The sequence below is a fragment of the Nicotiana tabacum genome, chromosome 2 (assembly GCF_000715075.1).
Source record: "Nicotiana tabacum cultivar K326 chromosome 2, ASM71507v2, whole genome shotgun sequence".
NCBI lineage: Eukaryota > Viridiplantae > Streptophyta > Magnoliopsida > Solanales > Solanaceae > Nicotiana > Nicotiana tabacum.
This window is the reverse complement of record NC_134081.1, coordinates 89,719,516-89,736,276: the sequence shown is the minus strand read 5'-3', so window position 1 is coordinate 89,736,276 and position 16,761 is coordinate 89,719,516. Positions and strand designations below refer to the sequence as shown.

Below are 16,761 nucleotides of genomic sequence, written 5' to 3'. Positions count from 1 at the left end.
CGCGATACATCTTCGTAGAACCTGGATGAATAGAATACCAAGAACTGTGTGCCTCCTCTAGAATCTTGTCCCTCAATCCATCAACATTAGGAACACATAGATGACCCTGGAGTCGCAGAACACCATCCCCAGTCATCACCAATTGTAACCTCCTTGGCACCACCCTATAGTATCGTCTCTCTGAGAACTAACAAGTGTGGGTCGTCGTACAAACGAGCCTTGATCTACTCGAATAGTGAAGACTGGACAATGACGCATGCAAGAACTCGGTTGGGCTCTGAAATATCCAACCTCACAAGTTTGTTAACCAAGGACTGAATGTCCAAAGCCAATGGCGACTCCTCTACTGAAATGAATGACAAACTATCCATACTCTCCGTCTTTCTGCTCATGGAATCCACAACCACATTCGTCTTGCCCGGATGATAAAGGATGTTAATAACATAATCTTTTAGTAACTCAACCCACCTGCACTGCCTCAAATTGAGACCCCTCTGCTTGAACAAATGCTGCAAGCTGCGATGGTGTAAACCTCACAGGACACCCCATAAAGATAATGCCTCCAGATCTTAAGAGCATGAACTATCGTGGCCAAGTCCAAATCATGTACGGGGTAATTCTTCTCGTGGGGCTTCAGCTGACATGAAGCATATGCAATAACTCGCCCCTCCTGCATCAATACACAACCCAAACCAACGCGTGAAGCATCGCAATACATAGTACACATCCCTAAACCAGAGTCAACACTAACATTGGTGCTGAAGTCAATGTGGTCTTGAGCTTCTGAAAGCTCGCATCGCAATCATCGGACCATCAGAACGGAGCACCCTTCTAGGTCAATCTAGTCAAAGGTGCTGCAATAGATGAGAAGCCATCCAAAAACTGGCGATAATAACCTGCTAACCCCAAGAAGCTCCTGATCTCGGTCGTTGTGGTAGGACGAGGCCAACTCTGAATTTCCTCGATCTTCCTGGGATCTACCTTAATACCTTCGCATGATACAACATGCCCCAAGAATGCCACAGAATCTTTCAAAACTCACACTTGGAGAATTTGGCATATAGCTTCTATTCCTGCAAGGTCTGAAACACCACTCTCAAATGTTGCTCGAGCTCCTCCATTTTACGCGAGTAGATCAATATGTCATCAATGAAGACAATGACAAACGAGTCAATATATGGCCTAAACACCCAGTTCATCAAATCCATAAATGGCGTTGGGGCGTTAGTCAAGCCGAAGGACATCACTAGAAACTCATAATGGCCATATCAAGTCCAGAAAGCCGTCTTCAGAATATCCGAATCACGAATCTTCAGCTGATGATACCCCAACCTCAGGTCGATCTTAGAGAACACCCCGAAACCCTGCAACTGGTCAAACAAATCATCAATACGTGGCAAAGGGTACTTGTTCTTAATGGTAACTTTATTCAACTTGCGGTAATCAATGGACATCCGAATCGTCCCATCTTTCTTCTTCACGAACAATACCAGTGCACCCCAAGGCGACACACTTTGTCTGACGTCCCCTTTGCTAGCAACTCGTCAAGTTGTTCTTTCAACTCCTTCGGAGCCATGCAGTATGGTGGAATAGAGATAGGCCGGGTACCTGGCGCCAAATCAATTCAGAAATCGATATCACGATCTGGTGGAATGCCTGGAAGATCATAAGGAAACACATCGGAGAACTCCCGGAACACGGGCACTAAATCAATCGCCGGAGACTCTGTAGTATCCCGAACATAAGCTATATAAGCCAAACAACCCTTCTCGACCATGTGTCGAGCCTTCAGAAAAGAGATAACCCGACTAGATGTACTGACAGACGAACCCTTACACTCCAATCTAGGCTATGCTGGCATCGCCAAGGTGACAGTCTTGGCATGGCAATCAAGGATGGCATGATATGGAGACAACAAGTCTATGCCCAGGATGACCTCAAAGTCGGTCATATAAAGCAATAGAAAATCCGCTCTAGTCTCGTAGCCATAGAAAGTCACGATACGAGACTGATAGATTTTATCCACAACAATAGAATCGCCCACTAGCGTGGACACATATACGGTAGCACCCAAGGACTCGTGAGGAACACCCAGAAAATGAGAAAACAAAGATGAAACATATGAAGATGTAGATCCTGGATCAAATAGTACCGAAACATCCCTACAGCAGACAGAAATAATACCTATGATCACGGCATCTGAGGCTATTGCATATGGTATCGCTGGAAAGGCATAGAACCTACCTGGAGCGCCACTTGACTAGCCTCTACTTGACTGGCCTCCACCTCTAGGACGGCCCCTAATCACCTTCCCTCCGCCTCTGGGCGGACGGACGGCTGGTGCGGCAGTTAGTGCTGTAATCATAGGCTGATGACCCTGTTGTACTACCTTGCCCCAAAGTCTAGGGCAGAATCTTTTCATGTGGCCAGGATCCCCGCACTCGAAACAACCTCTCGAAACGGTAGACTGTTGACCTGAAGTCTGACCCTGATGGCCTGAATACCCACTGGAGGAACCCTGAATAGCTGGCAGGCGGGCGGTAGGAGCTCTCTGGTATAGCGCTGAAATAAGGCCGAACTGGAGCACGCCCGAGAAAGAGGCAGTGTTGTATATGTGGGGCTACTAGACTGACCCCTCACAAACTGACATCTGCCCCCCAGACGGAGCACCACTGAACCCTCCAGAATACCGAAACCGCTTGTCCTTCATCATTTTCTCTAGGCTTCACTGATGAACACCATCGATCCTCCGAGTTATCTCAACAACCAACTCGTAAGAAGTCCCCATCTCAACCTCTCAGGCCATAGTGACATGGATACCAGAGTGAAAACCCACAACAAACCTCTGCACTCGCTCTGCATCGGTAGGAAGTATCATAAGTGTATGGCGAGACAACTAAGAGAATCTTACCTCATAGTCAGTCTTCAACATTTGACCCTGCTGGAGCTGCTCGAATTGAAACCGCAGTTGTTCCCTCTGAGAGGGTGGAATATATCTATCCAGAAAGATGCGTGTGAACTGGTCCCAAGTTAATGGAGGAGAACCTACTGGCCTGCCGAGAAGATAGGATAACCACCATCTACGGGCCCTGCCCTCCCGCTAAAAGGTGGTAAAGTCCACCTTGTGGGACTCCAATATCCTCATGTTGGGCAGTCTGTCCCTGCAATGATCAATAAAGTCCTAGGGGTCCTCATGTCGCACACCTCCAAATACAGGAGGATGTAGCCTGGTTCATCTATCCATTAGCTTCTGCGGCTCGCCGGCCGCAGATGGTCTGGGTTCAGGTATAGCTGCTGCAACTGGCTGAGCTCCGCCAACGGGTAATGCACCCGGGGTCTGATATACGGCAGTTGCATGCCCTAGAGCCTGAGCAGTAGGGGTCTGTGCTCCCCCTCCCGCCTGAGATGTGGTTGGGTCTGCTGGAAATAAACCAGCCCGAGTCATAGAATCCATGAACCGCAGCATACGGCCCATGACCTCCTGAAATCCAGGTGCGGACATGAAGTCCACTAGGGTCGGCTTTGCTGCAGGCACCTCGCCCTGCTCCTCAATAATAGGATCCTCCACTGGATCCACTGGTGGCATAACTGGAGCAACTTTAGGACGTCATCGTCCATTACTACGAGCTGGAGCACTCTCTCGGCCTCTGCCTCGACCTCTAGCAACATGGGGAGCAGCTCCTCCATGATCGGGTACATTTGCCGCGGGCGTTCTCATCATCTGTTAGAGAATAAGAGAAAGATACTTAGCATAATATCAACTGCACGATAGGAGATGAAGAAATAGTAGTTTCCTAACACCCTATAGCCTCTCAAAGATAAGTACGGACGTCTCTGCACCGATCCGCAAGACTCTATTAGGTCTGCTCATAACTTGTGAGACCAACGTGAACCTAGTGCTCTAATACCATGTTGTCACGACCCAATTTCTCTTATAGGCCATGATGGCGCCCAACATCGCCGCTAGGCAAACCAACTTGTCGTGTATTTATTCTTTTTAATAATTTCAAAGTAGTTGATTTTTTATTTATTAAATAAGTGAGAAGTGGAAAATTTAATAAGTAAAGCAAAAACTAATGAAAGAACGAATGCAGTGAAATAAATGCTCAAAAGCCATAAAGTCTACTAGCATGCTTCCAAGACTTGGTGTCAGAAGTGTATGAGCAACTAGTAGAATATACAAAACGCTAAGCTATTGTCTGAAATAGAGTAGACAGAAAGTAAATACAAAAGAGAGATTGCGGGTGCTGCAAAACGGCCTCATAGAACAGCTCACCACTAAGCCTCGGGGTAACGTGGGTGCACGCCTGGATGACTACCTGATATACCTGCCTCAGATCCTGCACGATTAGTGCAGAAGTGTAGCGTTAGTACATAAACAACATAGTCTAACCTCGAAAAAGTAGTGATGAGGGGTGGACATTGATACTTACTATGGTCCAATAATAAAATACAGAAATTCTAAATAGGCATGGAATTCGTGAATAATAAAAATAACACAACGGCAAGCAGTGAATAAATGCTCCTTTAAGTGATAGTAAATTCAAAAATCTCCATCTGACACATACTAGTTCCAAATCAATTTCGGTCATTAAATAAATTATAACCTCTCAAGCCATAACATAATATCAAGTGTAATCGGGCTCCGAGTATTATCACGCACGATTTATGCCGAGATCATACGACTCGATCCAAAATACTATGTGCACTGCCGAGGGTCGAACAACACTATTATACTGTCGAGGTGAACGGCCCACTCCCATGAGAGTAGAGAAGTTTACCCCGCTCGCGAAAGTACTTGCAACGCGAGTGGACATGGATTTCTCAGAGTTATTATGTATTTCTCAATTCTTTCCAGAAATTTGCAACTTTAAAATCCCTAGTCTCACCTCTATTTAAGACAATTAATATGCATAACAAACATAATAGTACAATTAAAGCATGATATGGATCTAAGACTACCCAAACATTTCATGAAATATAGCTACGAATGGACTCTTGTCACCTAGTGTGTATGTAGATCCCCACACAAGTTGTACACAACAAGTTACACCTAAGGGGATGAGTTCTCTCTTACAAGGTTAGGCAAGAGACTTACCTCGTTTTCAAGCTCACTTCCGGCCCACAAATTCACTCTAAGGCATTAACTTGGTACCGAACAATCCAAAGCTAGTCAAATATTATATAAATTAATTAATGTACACTCAAAAGTTAATAATTTAGCTATTAGAGTAATCACCCAAGCCAAATTGGAAGATTTATAAAATTTACCCCCGGGCCCATGTGCCTCGATTCCAGAATTTTTCGAAGATAATTATTACCCATAAACTCACGAACTCAAATATATAATTTTTACCCAATTACATAATTATTTTTGTGGTTAAATCCCATTTTTATCAAAACCTAAGTTTTTCAATTAAACCTACAATTTCTACACATTTTATATGCTAAAACTCTACCCAAAATACATGTATTAAACTCATCTCGTATAGAAATTACTTACCTCAAAGTGTTAGGTGAAAACCCCTCTTCAAATAACTCCAAAATCGCCCAAGAGATGAAAGAAATTAGACAAAATTGCCTAAGTCTTCGACTTAAATGAACCTCACTGCCTAGCAGTTTTTCGCAACTGCGGAAGAATTTTCGCTTCTACGGGACCGCCCCTGCGGTCGATTGTCCGCATCTGCGGAACACGCACGAGCCACGTCCAGCCACACCTGTGGACAAATCTCGCATCTGCGATACCACTTCTGCGGCTCGCCTCGCGCACTTGCGACCATGGCCAGACTGCCTCACTCCGCACCTGCGAACCCTTTCATCGCAGAAATAAGTTTGCTTCTGCGAAAGTCCTTCGCTTCTGCGGACCTCGCTGACTCCCTCCCTTTCATCTTCTGTGAACGAGATGACACTCTTGCGGCCCTTCCCACTGCAGGTGCGAACGCACCAGATGCCAGCCACCTTCAGCTATTCTCCAAAGAGCAATCTAACTTCGTCGACCCTCCGAACCCTATACGGGGGCCCCGAGGCCTCGATCAAACATACCAACAAGTTATTAACCATAAAATGGACTCGCTCGCACCCTCGGAATGTATAAAACAACATCAAAACTAAGAATCGCACCCCAAAACCAATCGAATCAACTTATGAATTTCAAGTTTTTCCAACTTACTCCGAACGCGCTGAATCATACTTAGACTACTCGGAATGACACCAAATTTTGCGTGCAAGTCTTAAATCACCATATGGAACTATTTCCGGGCTCGGAATCCTAAACGGACCTCGATAACACCAAAACCTACTCCAAACCAAATTTAAAGAACTTGAAAATCTTCAATGTGCCAACTTTCTATATTAAGCGCCGAAACGCTCTCGGGTCATCCAAAACCCGATCCGAACATACGCTCAAGTACAAAACCATCATACAAACCTATTGGGACCGTCAAATCCCAGTTCTGAGGTCGTTTACTATAAATGTTGACCCAAGTCAAACTCAATCTTTTTAAGCCAATATTAAGGAACTAAGTGTTCCGATTTCAACCCGAACCCTGCCAAACCCGAACTAACCATCCCCGCAAGTTATAAAATAGTAAAAGCACATACGGGGAGAGTCTTATTTAAGGGAACGGAGATCTAGAAAGCAAAACGACCGGTCGGGTCGTTACAATAAGTGGGAGAGAAATTGCTTTACGAATTACTGAATGACGCACGCTCGTCCAATTTTATTTGTCATGTTCTTTTGTGGTTTGGCTGTATAAGGTGCATATCTCGGAAATTTTGGTAAGTAAACTTTTAATGTAAAAATTTAGAATATTTAATTTTCCTAATCTTTGAAGAGGTTTGCTATGTGTCTTATCATCCACCCAATATAAGAGGATAAATTTCTTTTTTTTAAATTAATAAAGTAAAATCTACTTTTGTTAAATGGTAGGGATTCATTCCAAAAATCTTTTTTTTTTGTCAACCAAAGGAATTTATATTATAAATTACGTAACATTACAGGGAGCAATGTGCCCAGTTGGCACTGTGTTACAAAAAGGGTGATGAGCACTGTGGCCCATTGGTACTGTGTTACAAAAAGATCCATGGTTAATATTACAATCATTTGCCAGCATATCTAAACAAAAAGAGGGTGGCTCCAGTTGTTCTGGTATAGCTGATCTGCGTAAGTGTGGCGTTCCCTGCTGATCTTCTAGCAAATCTTGTAAAACAAAAGGTGGCGGCTGCCATATGATAGTAGTTAGAGCACCATTATCCAAAGTTGCTCCATGTTTTGCCAGTTTATCTGCTACCCGACTTTGTTCCCTATATGTGTGTATCACTCGAGGCCTACCCAGTTTGTGTAACAGATACCTGAATCATGTAGTATTGATGAGTATTGTAGACTGTGGGATTGAAGTAGAGAAATTACCTCTGTTGAGTCAACGTTAACTTCCAGTGGTTTCAGTTGGTGACTTAGGGCAATTTGTAATCCTTCAAGGAGTGCAGTGAGTTCCATCTATGTATGGTTCCCCGTTTTTCTCTCGCCTATATACCCTAGTATCCAGTGGCCTGTTGAGTCTCTGAATACTCCGCCAAGAACATTTTTTGATTGTATGATTTTACATGCTCCATCAGTATTTAGCTTAAAATATCCCGGATTTGGAGTGTACCATTTGACGTAATTTTGGGTGGGCTGGGTGGTGCAAATATTGGTGTTTGCAATTAGATATTGGTACTCAAAGACTTGTCTTATAATATTAGGAAGGGTAGGATAGTGGTGTGTTCCTTCGAAAATATTACGATTCCTACATTTCCATATGTGCCATAGAGCTTAGGGAATGAGGATGTGGTGGTGGACTTGTCCAGGAATTGTAGGCTGCTTTAAAATGAAGTTTGATAGTTTCGAGTGAGGTGTGTTCATGGAAACTTTGCAGTCCTCCTTCATTGTGGTTTATACCAGTTGGTGCCATCCCATTTGTGCTGGTGGACAGTGAAAAAAAAGGTGATGTATAGTTTAATCATGTGACTGGCATATGACCAAATTGAAGTTGTGGTGATATGTATTTTGTGGAGGTAGTTTGTTGTAGGTAATCTATGGTGACCCATGAGCCAAAGAAAATGTTTTAGTTCCGGAGGTAGTTGAAGTTTCCATAACCATTTGAATGATTTCCGTTTGTATCGTGCAATTGGTGGTAAAGTGACTTTATGCTAATGTGGATGTTTGTTCATTTAGGGGTAGAGGACCTTTAATTAGGTTACGTAGGATCAAATTAGGGCCTAACCAGGGTTCCGTCCAGAAGTTGATATGACTACCATTTGCTATGTTCCAGGTTAGTCCTTTTTGGCAAAAGGACCATCCATGTTTTATGGCTTTCCAAGAAGTAGACATGTCAGTAGGACCACGTAGCCCAGAGTATTTTGATATAAGGATTGAAGCCCAATGGGAGGAAGGGGCGTGGAACAATCGCCAAGCTAGTGACCCAAGTAGCGTGTTATTTTTATCAGTTAGGTTTTGGATTCCCAGACCACCACTTTATTTTGTAGATTGGATTGTCTCCCATTTAATTAGATGAAGTTTGCGTTTCTGTGGTGTGGTGCCCCATAGAAAGTTTCTTTGATAACGTTCTAATTGATTTGTTATTTGGGTTGGTAACTTAATAAGCTGCATAACATGATTTGGCAAACAGTTTAGTGTAGCCTTTATTAAAGTAGTTCTACCAACAATTGTTAACATGTTGGTCTTCCATCGGGCAAGTCTGTTTTTAAAGTTGTCAAGGAGGAATTGGAAGTTTGAATTAGTAGGACATTTGTTTAATATAAGGTATCCTAGGTACAAAAGCAACATCAACCCAATAGTAATCCCACTAGTGGAGTATGAGGAGGGTAGAGTGTACGCAGACCTCACCCTTATCCGGGGGTAGAGAGGCTGTTTTCGGGAGACTCTCGGCTCAGAGACAAAAGATTTGTAACAACAACATAAACCAGACAAATAGAATCAGCACCGTAAGAGACAACAAATAAGTGGATGGGCAATAAGTATGTCAATAATAAAATTAAAAAATAAATTATGGAAATAAAAATCGTGTGATGAACAACAACCGCTAGCAGACCTAGACCAAACTCTATCAGACTAGCTGGAAAAATGCTCAACTACCCCCTAACCTACAACCCTAATGCTCGACCTCCATACCTCCCAATCCAGGGTCATGTCCTCGGAAATCTGAAGTTGCGACATGTCTTGCCTGATCACCTCGCCCCAAAACTTCTTAGGTCGCCCTCTACCTCTTCTCGTACCTGTCAAAGTCAACCGTTCACACCTCCTAATCGGGGCCTCTAGGCTCCTCCTCCACACGTGTCCGAACCATCTAAGCCTCGCTTCCCGCATCTTGACGTCCATGTGAGCCACGCCCACCCTCTCCTGAATATATTCATTCCTAATCTTATCCAGCCTAGTGTGCCCACACATCCATCTCAACATCCTCATTTCAGCTACTTTTATCTTCTGGATATGAGAATTCTTAACTGGCCAACACTCAGCTCCATACAACATGGCCGTTCTAACCACCGCTCTATAGAACTTACCTTTAAGTTTCAGTGGTACCTTCTTGTCGCACAGGACTCCAGATGCTAACCTTCATTTCATCCACCCCACCCCGATACGGTGCGTGAAATCCCCGTCAATCTCCCTGTCTCCCTAGATAATTGACCCTAGATACTTGAAACTCTCTCTCTTAGGGATGACTTGCGAGTCAAGCGTCACCTCCACGCCCTCTTCCCCCGACCCCTCACTGAACTGACACTCCAAATATTCCGTCTTAGTCATACTCAACTTGAAACCTTTAGACTTCAGGGCCTGCCTCCATACCTCCAGTCTCTCATTCATACCGCCTTTCGTCTCGTTAATCAGAACTATATCATCAGCGAATAACATACACCATGGCACCTCCCCTTGAATATGGTGTGTCAGTGCGTCCATCACCAGAGCAAATAAGAACGGGCTGAGCGCAGATCCTTGGTGTAACCCCATAACCACCGGAAAAGGCTCTGAGTCTCCTCCCACAGTCCTTACCCGAGTCTTAGCTCCATCATACAAATCCTTTATTGCACTAATATAAGCTATCGGCACACCTTTCACCTCCAGGCATCTCCAAAGAATGTCCCTAGGAACCTTGTCATACGCCTTCTCTAGATCAATAAATACCATGTGCAAATCCCTCTTCTTATCTCTGTAATGTTCCACCAACCTATTGATAAGGTGGATATCTTCTGTTGTAGAACGACCTGGCATGAACCTGAACTGGTTATCTGATATTGACACTGCCCTCCTTACCCTCCCTTCCAGCACTTTTTTCCCAAACTATCATGGTATGACTTAGTAACTTAATACCCCTATAGTTGTTACAATTCTGGATATCCCTTTTGTTCTTGTACAGCGGGATCATCGTACTCCACCTTCACTCATCTGGCATCCTCTTCATCCTGAAAATAACATTAAATAGCTTAGTCAGCCACTCCAAACCTGCTCTACCCACATACCTTCAAAATTCCACTGGAATCTCGTCTGGTCCAGTCGCTTTGCCCTGGCTCATCTTATGCATTGCTCCCACGACCTCCTCCACCTCAATACGCCCACAGTACCTAAAGTCTTGGTGACTTTTAGAGTGCCCCAATTCCCCTAACTCGATGTTTTTGTCTCCCTCTTCATTCAGAAGTCTATGAAAATACGACTGCCATCTCTGCTTACTTTGGGCTTCTTCCATCAATACACGACCTTCCTCGTCTTTGATACACCTCACTTGCTCCAGATCACGAGCCTTTCTCTCTCTCGCTTTGGCCAGCCGAAATAACTTCTTGTCCCCACCTTCACCCACCAATTCCTCATACAGCCGCCCAAACGCAACCGTCTTAGCCTCTGTGACCGCTACTTTTGCCTCCCTCCTAGCTTCCTTATACCTTTCTCTGTTCGATCTCATCTGCTCCTCGTCGGTGCTCTCCACTAACTTAAGGTAATCCGCTTTCTTTGCTTCCACTTTACTATGGACCACATCATTCCACCACCAGTCACCTCAGTGCCTACCTGAGAATCCCTTCGAGACCCCTAATACCTCTCTCGCCGCCTCCCTTATACAATCCATCGTCGCCGTCCACTTACCGCTAGCATCTCCACCACTCTTCCAAGATCTCATCGTCGCCAACTTCCCTTCCAACTCCAGCGCAGTATCCTTAGTCAAGGCTCCCCACCTGATCCTTGGTTGACCCCGTAAAAACCTTTTCTTCCTCTTTATCAAGATATTGATGTTCATCACCAAGAGTCTATGCTGTGTCGTGAGGTTCTCACTCGGGATCACCTTACAATCCTCGCACAACCCCTTATCACACCTCCTGAGGAGAAGATAATCAATCTGAGTCTTAGCCACCATACTCCGAAAAGTAATCAAATTCTCCTCATTCTTTGAAAAAATAGAGTTGACAATCACCAACTCAAAAGCTCTAGCGAAATCCAACAATGAAGTGCCTCCTCCGTTCCTAACCCAACAGTAGAAGCCACTGTGTACCTCACCATAGCCACTAGCAGACGACCCAATATGCCCATTGAAATCCCCTCATATAAATAACTTCTCCGTAGGCGGAGTACCCCGCACCTCCTCGTCCAAGCCCACTTGCGGCGCGTAAGTGCTAATGACATTCAGAGTGCTTCATCCAACTACTAACTTAAGCGCCATCAATCTATCACACACATGCCTAACCTCTACCACTGACTCTCTAAGCTCCCTATCCACCAAAATACCCACTTTGTTCTTGCCCTTCACACCTCCGGAGTACCACAACTTATACCCGTCGGCATTTCTGGCCTTCGATCCTACCCACCTAATCTCCTGAACACAATCTATATTTACCTTTCTTTTCTGGAGAATCTTCGCCAGCTCTATAGACTTACCCGTCAATGTCCCTATATTCCATGATCCAATTCTCAATCTATAGGCACTCTTGTTCCCCTTACCCCCTATGGGCCCCGTCCCACCCCCTGACCCTTGCCCTAATCCCCGCCCCACTACCCACCACCTACCCTCCCCGAGGACATGACCCTGCATTGCCATTACAAATCACAGTCGTTATACCTACGGAAGTCTATGTAAAAAATGGGAATATAGGTCCACTACTAAATTGACTAAACTAATTACGTACTACTACGACAACAAATCAACTAAGACAAGAGAGAGAGAAGCAGGAGGCGGGAGGTACCAATTCCCGTAAATATAATCCGGACTTTCGACTTGGTATACTCTCGATGCTGTAGAACCCGATGTTTTGTTCTTGTTCCTGCCAACCAACCTGCTTTGCTGCTTTTGCGCGTGCGCCTCCCTCCCGTCACCAAACATCCACAAAAATAGTACCTGCAGTACTCACAACACACCACGAAATCAAGAAAAATAGATGATGGTAGGGCTATCACCCTCACCACAAGTGCCCCAATTGAACTCGAAGTAGAGACGCAGCAGACAGAGAAAGGTATAAATAAGCGAAGACAAAAGGAACGACGTCGGCGTGAGGTAGTCGTTGGACTGCTCGTCGTTCGCCGAAAATCTGTTGTTGTGTTAAGAATGGGGGAGAAGAGGAAAGGGGAAGAAAGAGAGGGGGATAGGGGAGTGATAATAGAGGGGGGAGGAGAGAGAAGGGTGTGGGGCGAGGGAGTGGGGGGGGGGTACCTGGACTGCCCGTCACGTCGGAGCCGGCACTGAACTAACGGTCGAAAACAGTGACTGAGTAAGAGTTATCTCAACTTAAAGATAATTTATTCTAGATCTAAAAAATAAAACTAACGGAATAAATAAATAAATAAATCTATAGTGTTGTCTTTGAATCGAATTTGACGTTTTCTTTAATTGTGATTTTCTTTGAGGTTAGGTATCCTAGGTATTTTTTAAAATTTGAACCCTCTCGCATGTGAAAGGAATTTAGCACATTATCTTTATCCTCCATGGAGGCATTCTTGGAAAAGAATTTTTTTGATTTGGTATAGTTAATGGTTTGGCCTGAAGCTTTTGTAAAGAGATTCAGTATGTCTATTATCGAATTGATGCTTTGTGTTGTTAATTTAGATGTTAAAGTTATGTCGTTAGCAAAAATGAGATGGGAGATTGGGGGACCTTGTCTGGATAATTTTATAGGGTGCCATTTCCTGTAATCCATTTCTGCATGTATTTTACGGGATAGCATCTCAATACATAGAATGAATATATAGGGTGAGAGGGGTCTCCTTGACGGATGCCTCTTGAGGGAGTGAAAAAAGTTGTGGGTGCTTCATTGATTAGGATTGAGATGGAGGTGGTGGTAATGCAAGACATAATTAATTTAATCAAGTATTTTGGGAAATTAAAGTACTGGAGGGTGTCATGTATAAATTCACATTCCAATTTGTCAAATTCTTTTTCAAGGTCTAATTTAAGGAGAAAAGATGCTTGAGCACCCTTCTTTTTCCTAAAATAGTGCATGATCTCTTGCACGATGATTGCATTGTCAGATGCTCTACGATGTTTTAGGAAGGATGATTGTTCTGGGCTTATGAGGCTTGATAGGATGGGTTTAATATAATTTACTATAATTTTTGTGACTAGTTTGTGAAGGGTGTTACAAAGGCTTATAGGGCGATACAGAGTAATTGAGGTTGGATGTTGCACCTTAGGGATAAGGCATAGGTATATTTTATTCACCTCCTGTGGTATTTGTTGTGTACGAAATACCTCCATACAAAATAGAATTACGGATGGGCTCACTTTGGCCCAATAATTTTGGTAGAAGTATGGGTGTAATCCGTCTGGCCCAGGTGCCTTTAACGGTTGAAAGGATTGGAGGGCATTGGTGATTTCCAGTTGAGTGATAGAGGAAGCCAATTTGGAAAAATCTTGATTATTGATGGCATTGTAAGTAGCTGTGTAAGTAGGATGTGTGTTGTGGTTGTGAACAGTAGTGTATAAGTTTTGGTAATAATTTTCAATTGAGATATTTATCTCTTGTTGGTCCAAAATTCAATTACCCGCTGAGTCTTTTAGCGCAGTAATACGATTATGCCTACGCCTTTGTAATGTAGTAAGGTGAAAAAATTTAGTGTTGGAATCTTCATCTTGAAGCCAATTTATTCTAGATTTGAGTTTAAAAATTCTTCTTCCAATTTTAGGATATCATTATATTAGCCAATTAAATCATGTTCTAGATTTTGTAGAAACTAACTTGTAGTGTATTTGGAGAATTCACTATGCCTTGTAGTCGTGCTAGCAGTATTTTTTTATTTTTAAAAATATTTCCAAACGTGGTTTGATTCCATTCCAAGATATCTTTTGTAAAATCAGTTATAGCGGTGAGTACATATTTATTTGGTATCCAATTGTTAGTAATTATAGAATTAAACTATGGATGTGTAGTCCAGATTGTTTCAAAACGAAATATTTTATCGTTAGGAGATTTATGCTTATGAAGGTTTAGTAATAATGGGCAATGGTCGGAGTGCGTTCGTGGTAGGTGTTGTACACATGCTTCCGGAAACATGTTTAGCCACTCGTAATTAGCTACACATTTATCCAATCTTTCTAGTATTCGATGTTTAATGTGTCTATTGTTTGACCACGTAAATCTACTACCCGTATAACCTAGATCAACTAGGTTACAATAATTAAGGCATTGTAAATAATTATCACATCTCCTACTATTAATATCTAAACCCCCATATTTTTCAATAGCTTTAATTATTTCGTTAAAATCTCCTCCGGCTATCCAAGGCATTTTTAGTTGATCATGCAAAGCTTTTAGATTATCCCATAAGATCTTTCATGCAAATAAGTCATTTTTAGCGTAAATAACCGATAATAGCCAAGTGTTAGGGTTTGGAGGTACCTGGACAATGTAGTGTATTTCTTGGCGTGTAACTGCAACTTGGTCGAGTTTGAGCATATCATTTTTCCAAAGCAGTGCAAGTCCCACAAATAGGCCTTCAGCTGGTGATTGAGCCATGTGTGTTAACCCAAACTCAGTTTTGAGACTGTCTTGATCGTGCAAATGCGTTTCGAGCAGTGCAACCAAAGTTGGGTTGTGGTAGTTGAGCATGGATCGAAATATTCGTCTGAATTTTGGTGATTGAGCTCCCCCCGCAGTTCCATATTGATGAATTTCATGTATTTATTATTGAGGTTGTGTGGTGAAGATGGCTATTCCTCCCTCTCCAATGGTTGTATCGTTGAAGTCAGTGCTGGGATCAAGACTATAGCAAATTGCCCTGCCTCCGGATTACGTGTGACATGTATGTTTAGGGAACAACTTTGTAGTTCCGGTGGGCAAGCGATGATCACTTTTCTTTCATAATGTTCTTTGAGGGTGTAGGTTTTGTCCCCATTTAGGTAACACAGGATGGGCCTTGTTTTACGTATCTCTGCCATTGCTACTACTACTTCCAGTTGTGCTATTTCGTCTTGTACATATGGAGGTGAACTGGATTGGTGGAGTGGACTCGTCGGAGGAGTGAGTGGGTGATAAGGTGAAGCTTGTGCATAGGGTGGCATTGTTGGAGCTATCAGTGATCTGTGTTGAATACAAGAAACGAATGTTTGGGGTGGTTGTTGTATGGGATATGATAGGTTATAAGTACCTTGTTTTATGTTTTGATGATCTAACAAACTTAATGTCAAGAACCAGATAAGAAACCCGATACACATTCTCAAGCATGTGAAAATAACCAAACTTAAGCTTGAGAGTTTCGTTAGTCTTTCAGAAGCTAAAGAATCAACAAGGGGAACAAATGGATATCAGTTCCCCTGGTGATCGTACCAGTCAACCCTCCAATAGCTGAAAAGTGGCTGCCTGCACACGCAACAGTACAACACAGTGTAGCAGTCAACTCCATTGGGAAGGATTTTGTACCCAAGTTGCTTATATAATTCAAGTGATGTCATCAATGTTATATTAACATTAAACCAAAGACAAAACATCACTTGAACACTTAGAGAATTCGCTCAAGCACTACCACAGTAATTGATCATCTAAAAAATAATTCTCAAATGCATCAAGAACAAAGAACAACACTGCTACGGGCGAGTTCCCCATATCAAGTTATTATATGTTCTTAGTTGAGTTGTACCTTTGTCAAAGTTCTTACTTATAATTCCTACTTAGCTTACTTAGAAGCATTGTGTAGGAAACTCTTTGTAAATTATAAACCATTGCGTTTGTGTCTTGGCTAGAGTTAGTCGAGTTGTAAAGTCTTTGGAATAGAGGTATTACAAAGTGGCTTGTAATAAGATTGTTACAAGTTGGTGAGGGATAAAAAATTAATTCCTAGGTTACAATAGGTTGTAATCTAAAAGTTTTCCCAGTAGTGAAGTTGAAATCCTACAAGGGTAGGTCGTGATTTTTAATCCCGTGAGCTGGGAATATTTCACGTAAAAACTCTCAGTGTCATTTTTGTGCTTACCCAAAGGTCATCTTTAAATTTAATAATTATTTCTATGTTATGAGACCTCAAATAGCACTATTCATCATTCCTCGACTTGCGTGCGCAGTCTGTATAATTTTTTGAAAAGTTTTTATTTAAAAAATTAATTAAAATGTGAAATAGAGCCTTAAACTCAACAAAGTTGACTTTGGTCAACATTTTGAGTAAACGGACTTGGATCAGTATTTTGACAGTTCTGGTAGGTCCGTATCGTGATTTGGTACTTGGGCGTATGGCCGAAATTTAATTTGGAGGTCCCTAGCTCAAATTATGGTCGTTTAATGGAAATTAGGAATTTAAAG

At 42.8% G+C, this 16,761-nt stretch overlaps 1 protein-coding gene across 1 annotated transcript; it reads right to left on the bottom strand.

The window, feature by feature from the left end:
* Nucleotides 1–10,517: 10,517 nt before the first annotated feature.
* Nucleotides 10,518–14,985, bottom strand: LOC142167199 (uncharacterized). Its single transcript, XM_075227360.1, has 4 exons — nucleotides 14,869–14,985; nucleotides 12,313–12,374; nucleotides 11,132–11,505; nucleotides 10,518–11,008 (listed from the first exon to the last, which is right to left on the bottom strand). The coding sequence occupies exons 1-4, from the start codon at nucleotides 14,983–14,985 to the stop codon at nucleotides 10,518–10,520; spliced, it is 1,044 nt and encodes a 347-aa protein (XP_075083461.1).
* Nucleotides 14,986–16,761: the final 1,776 nt, after the last annotated feature.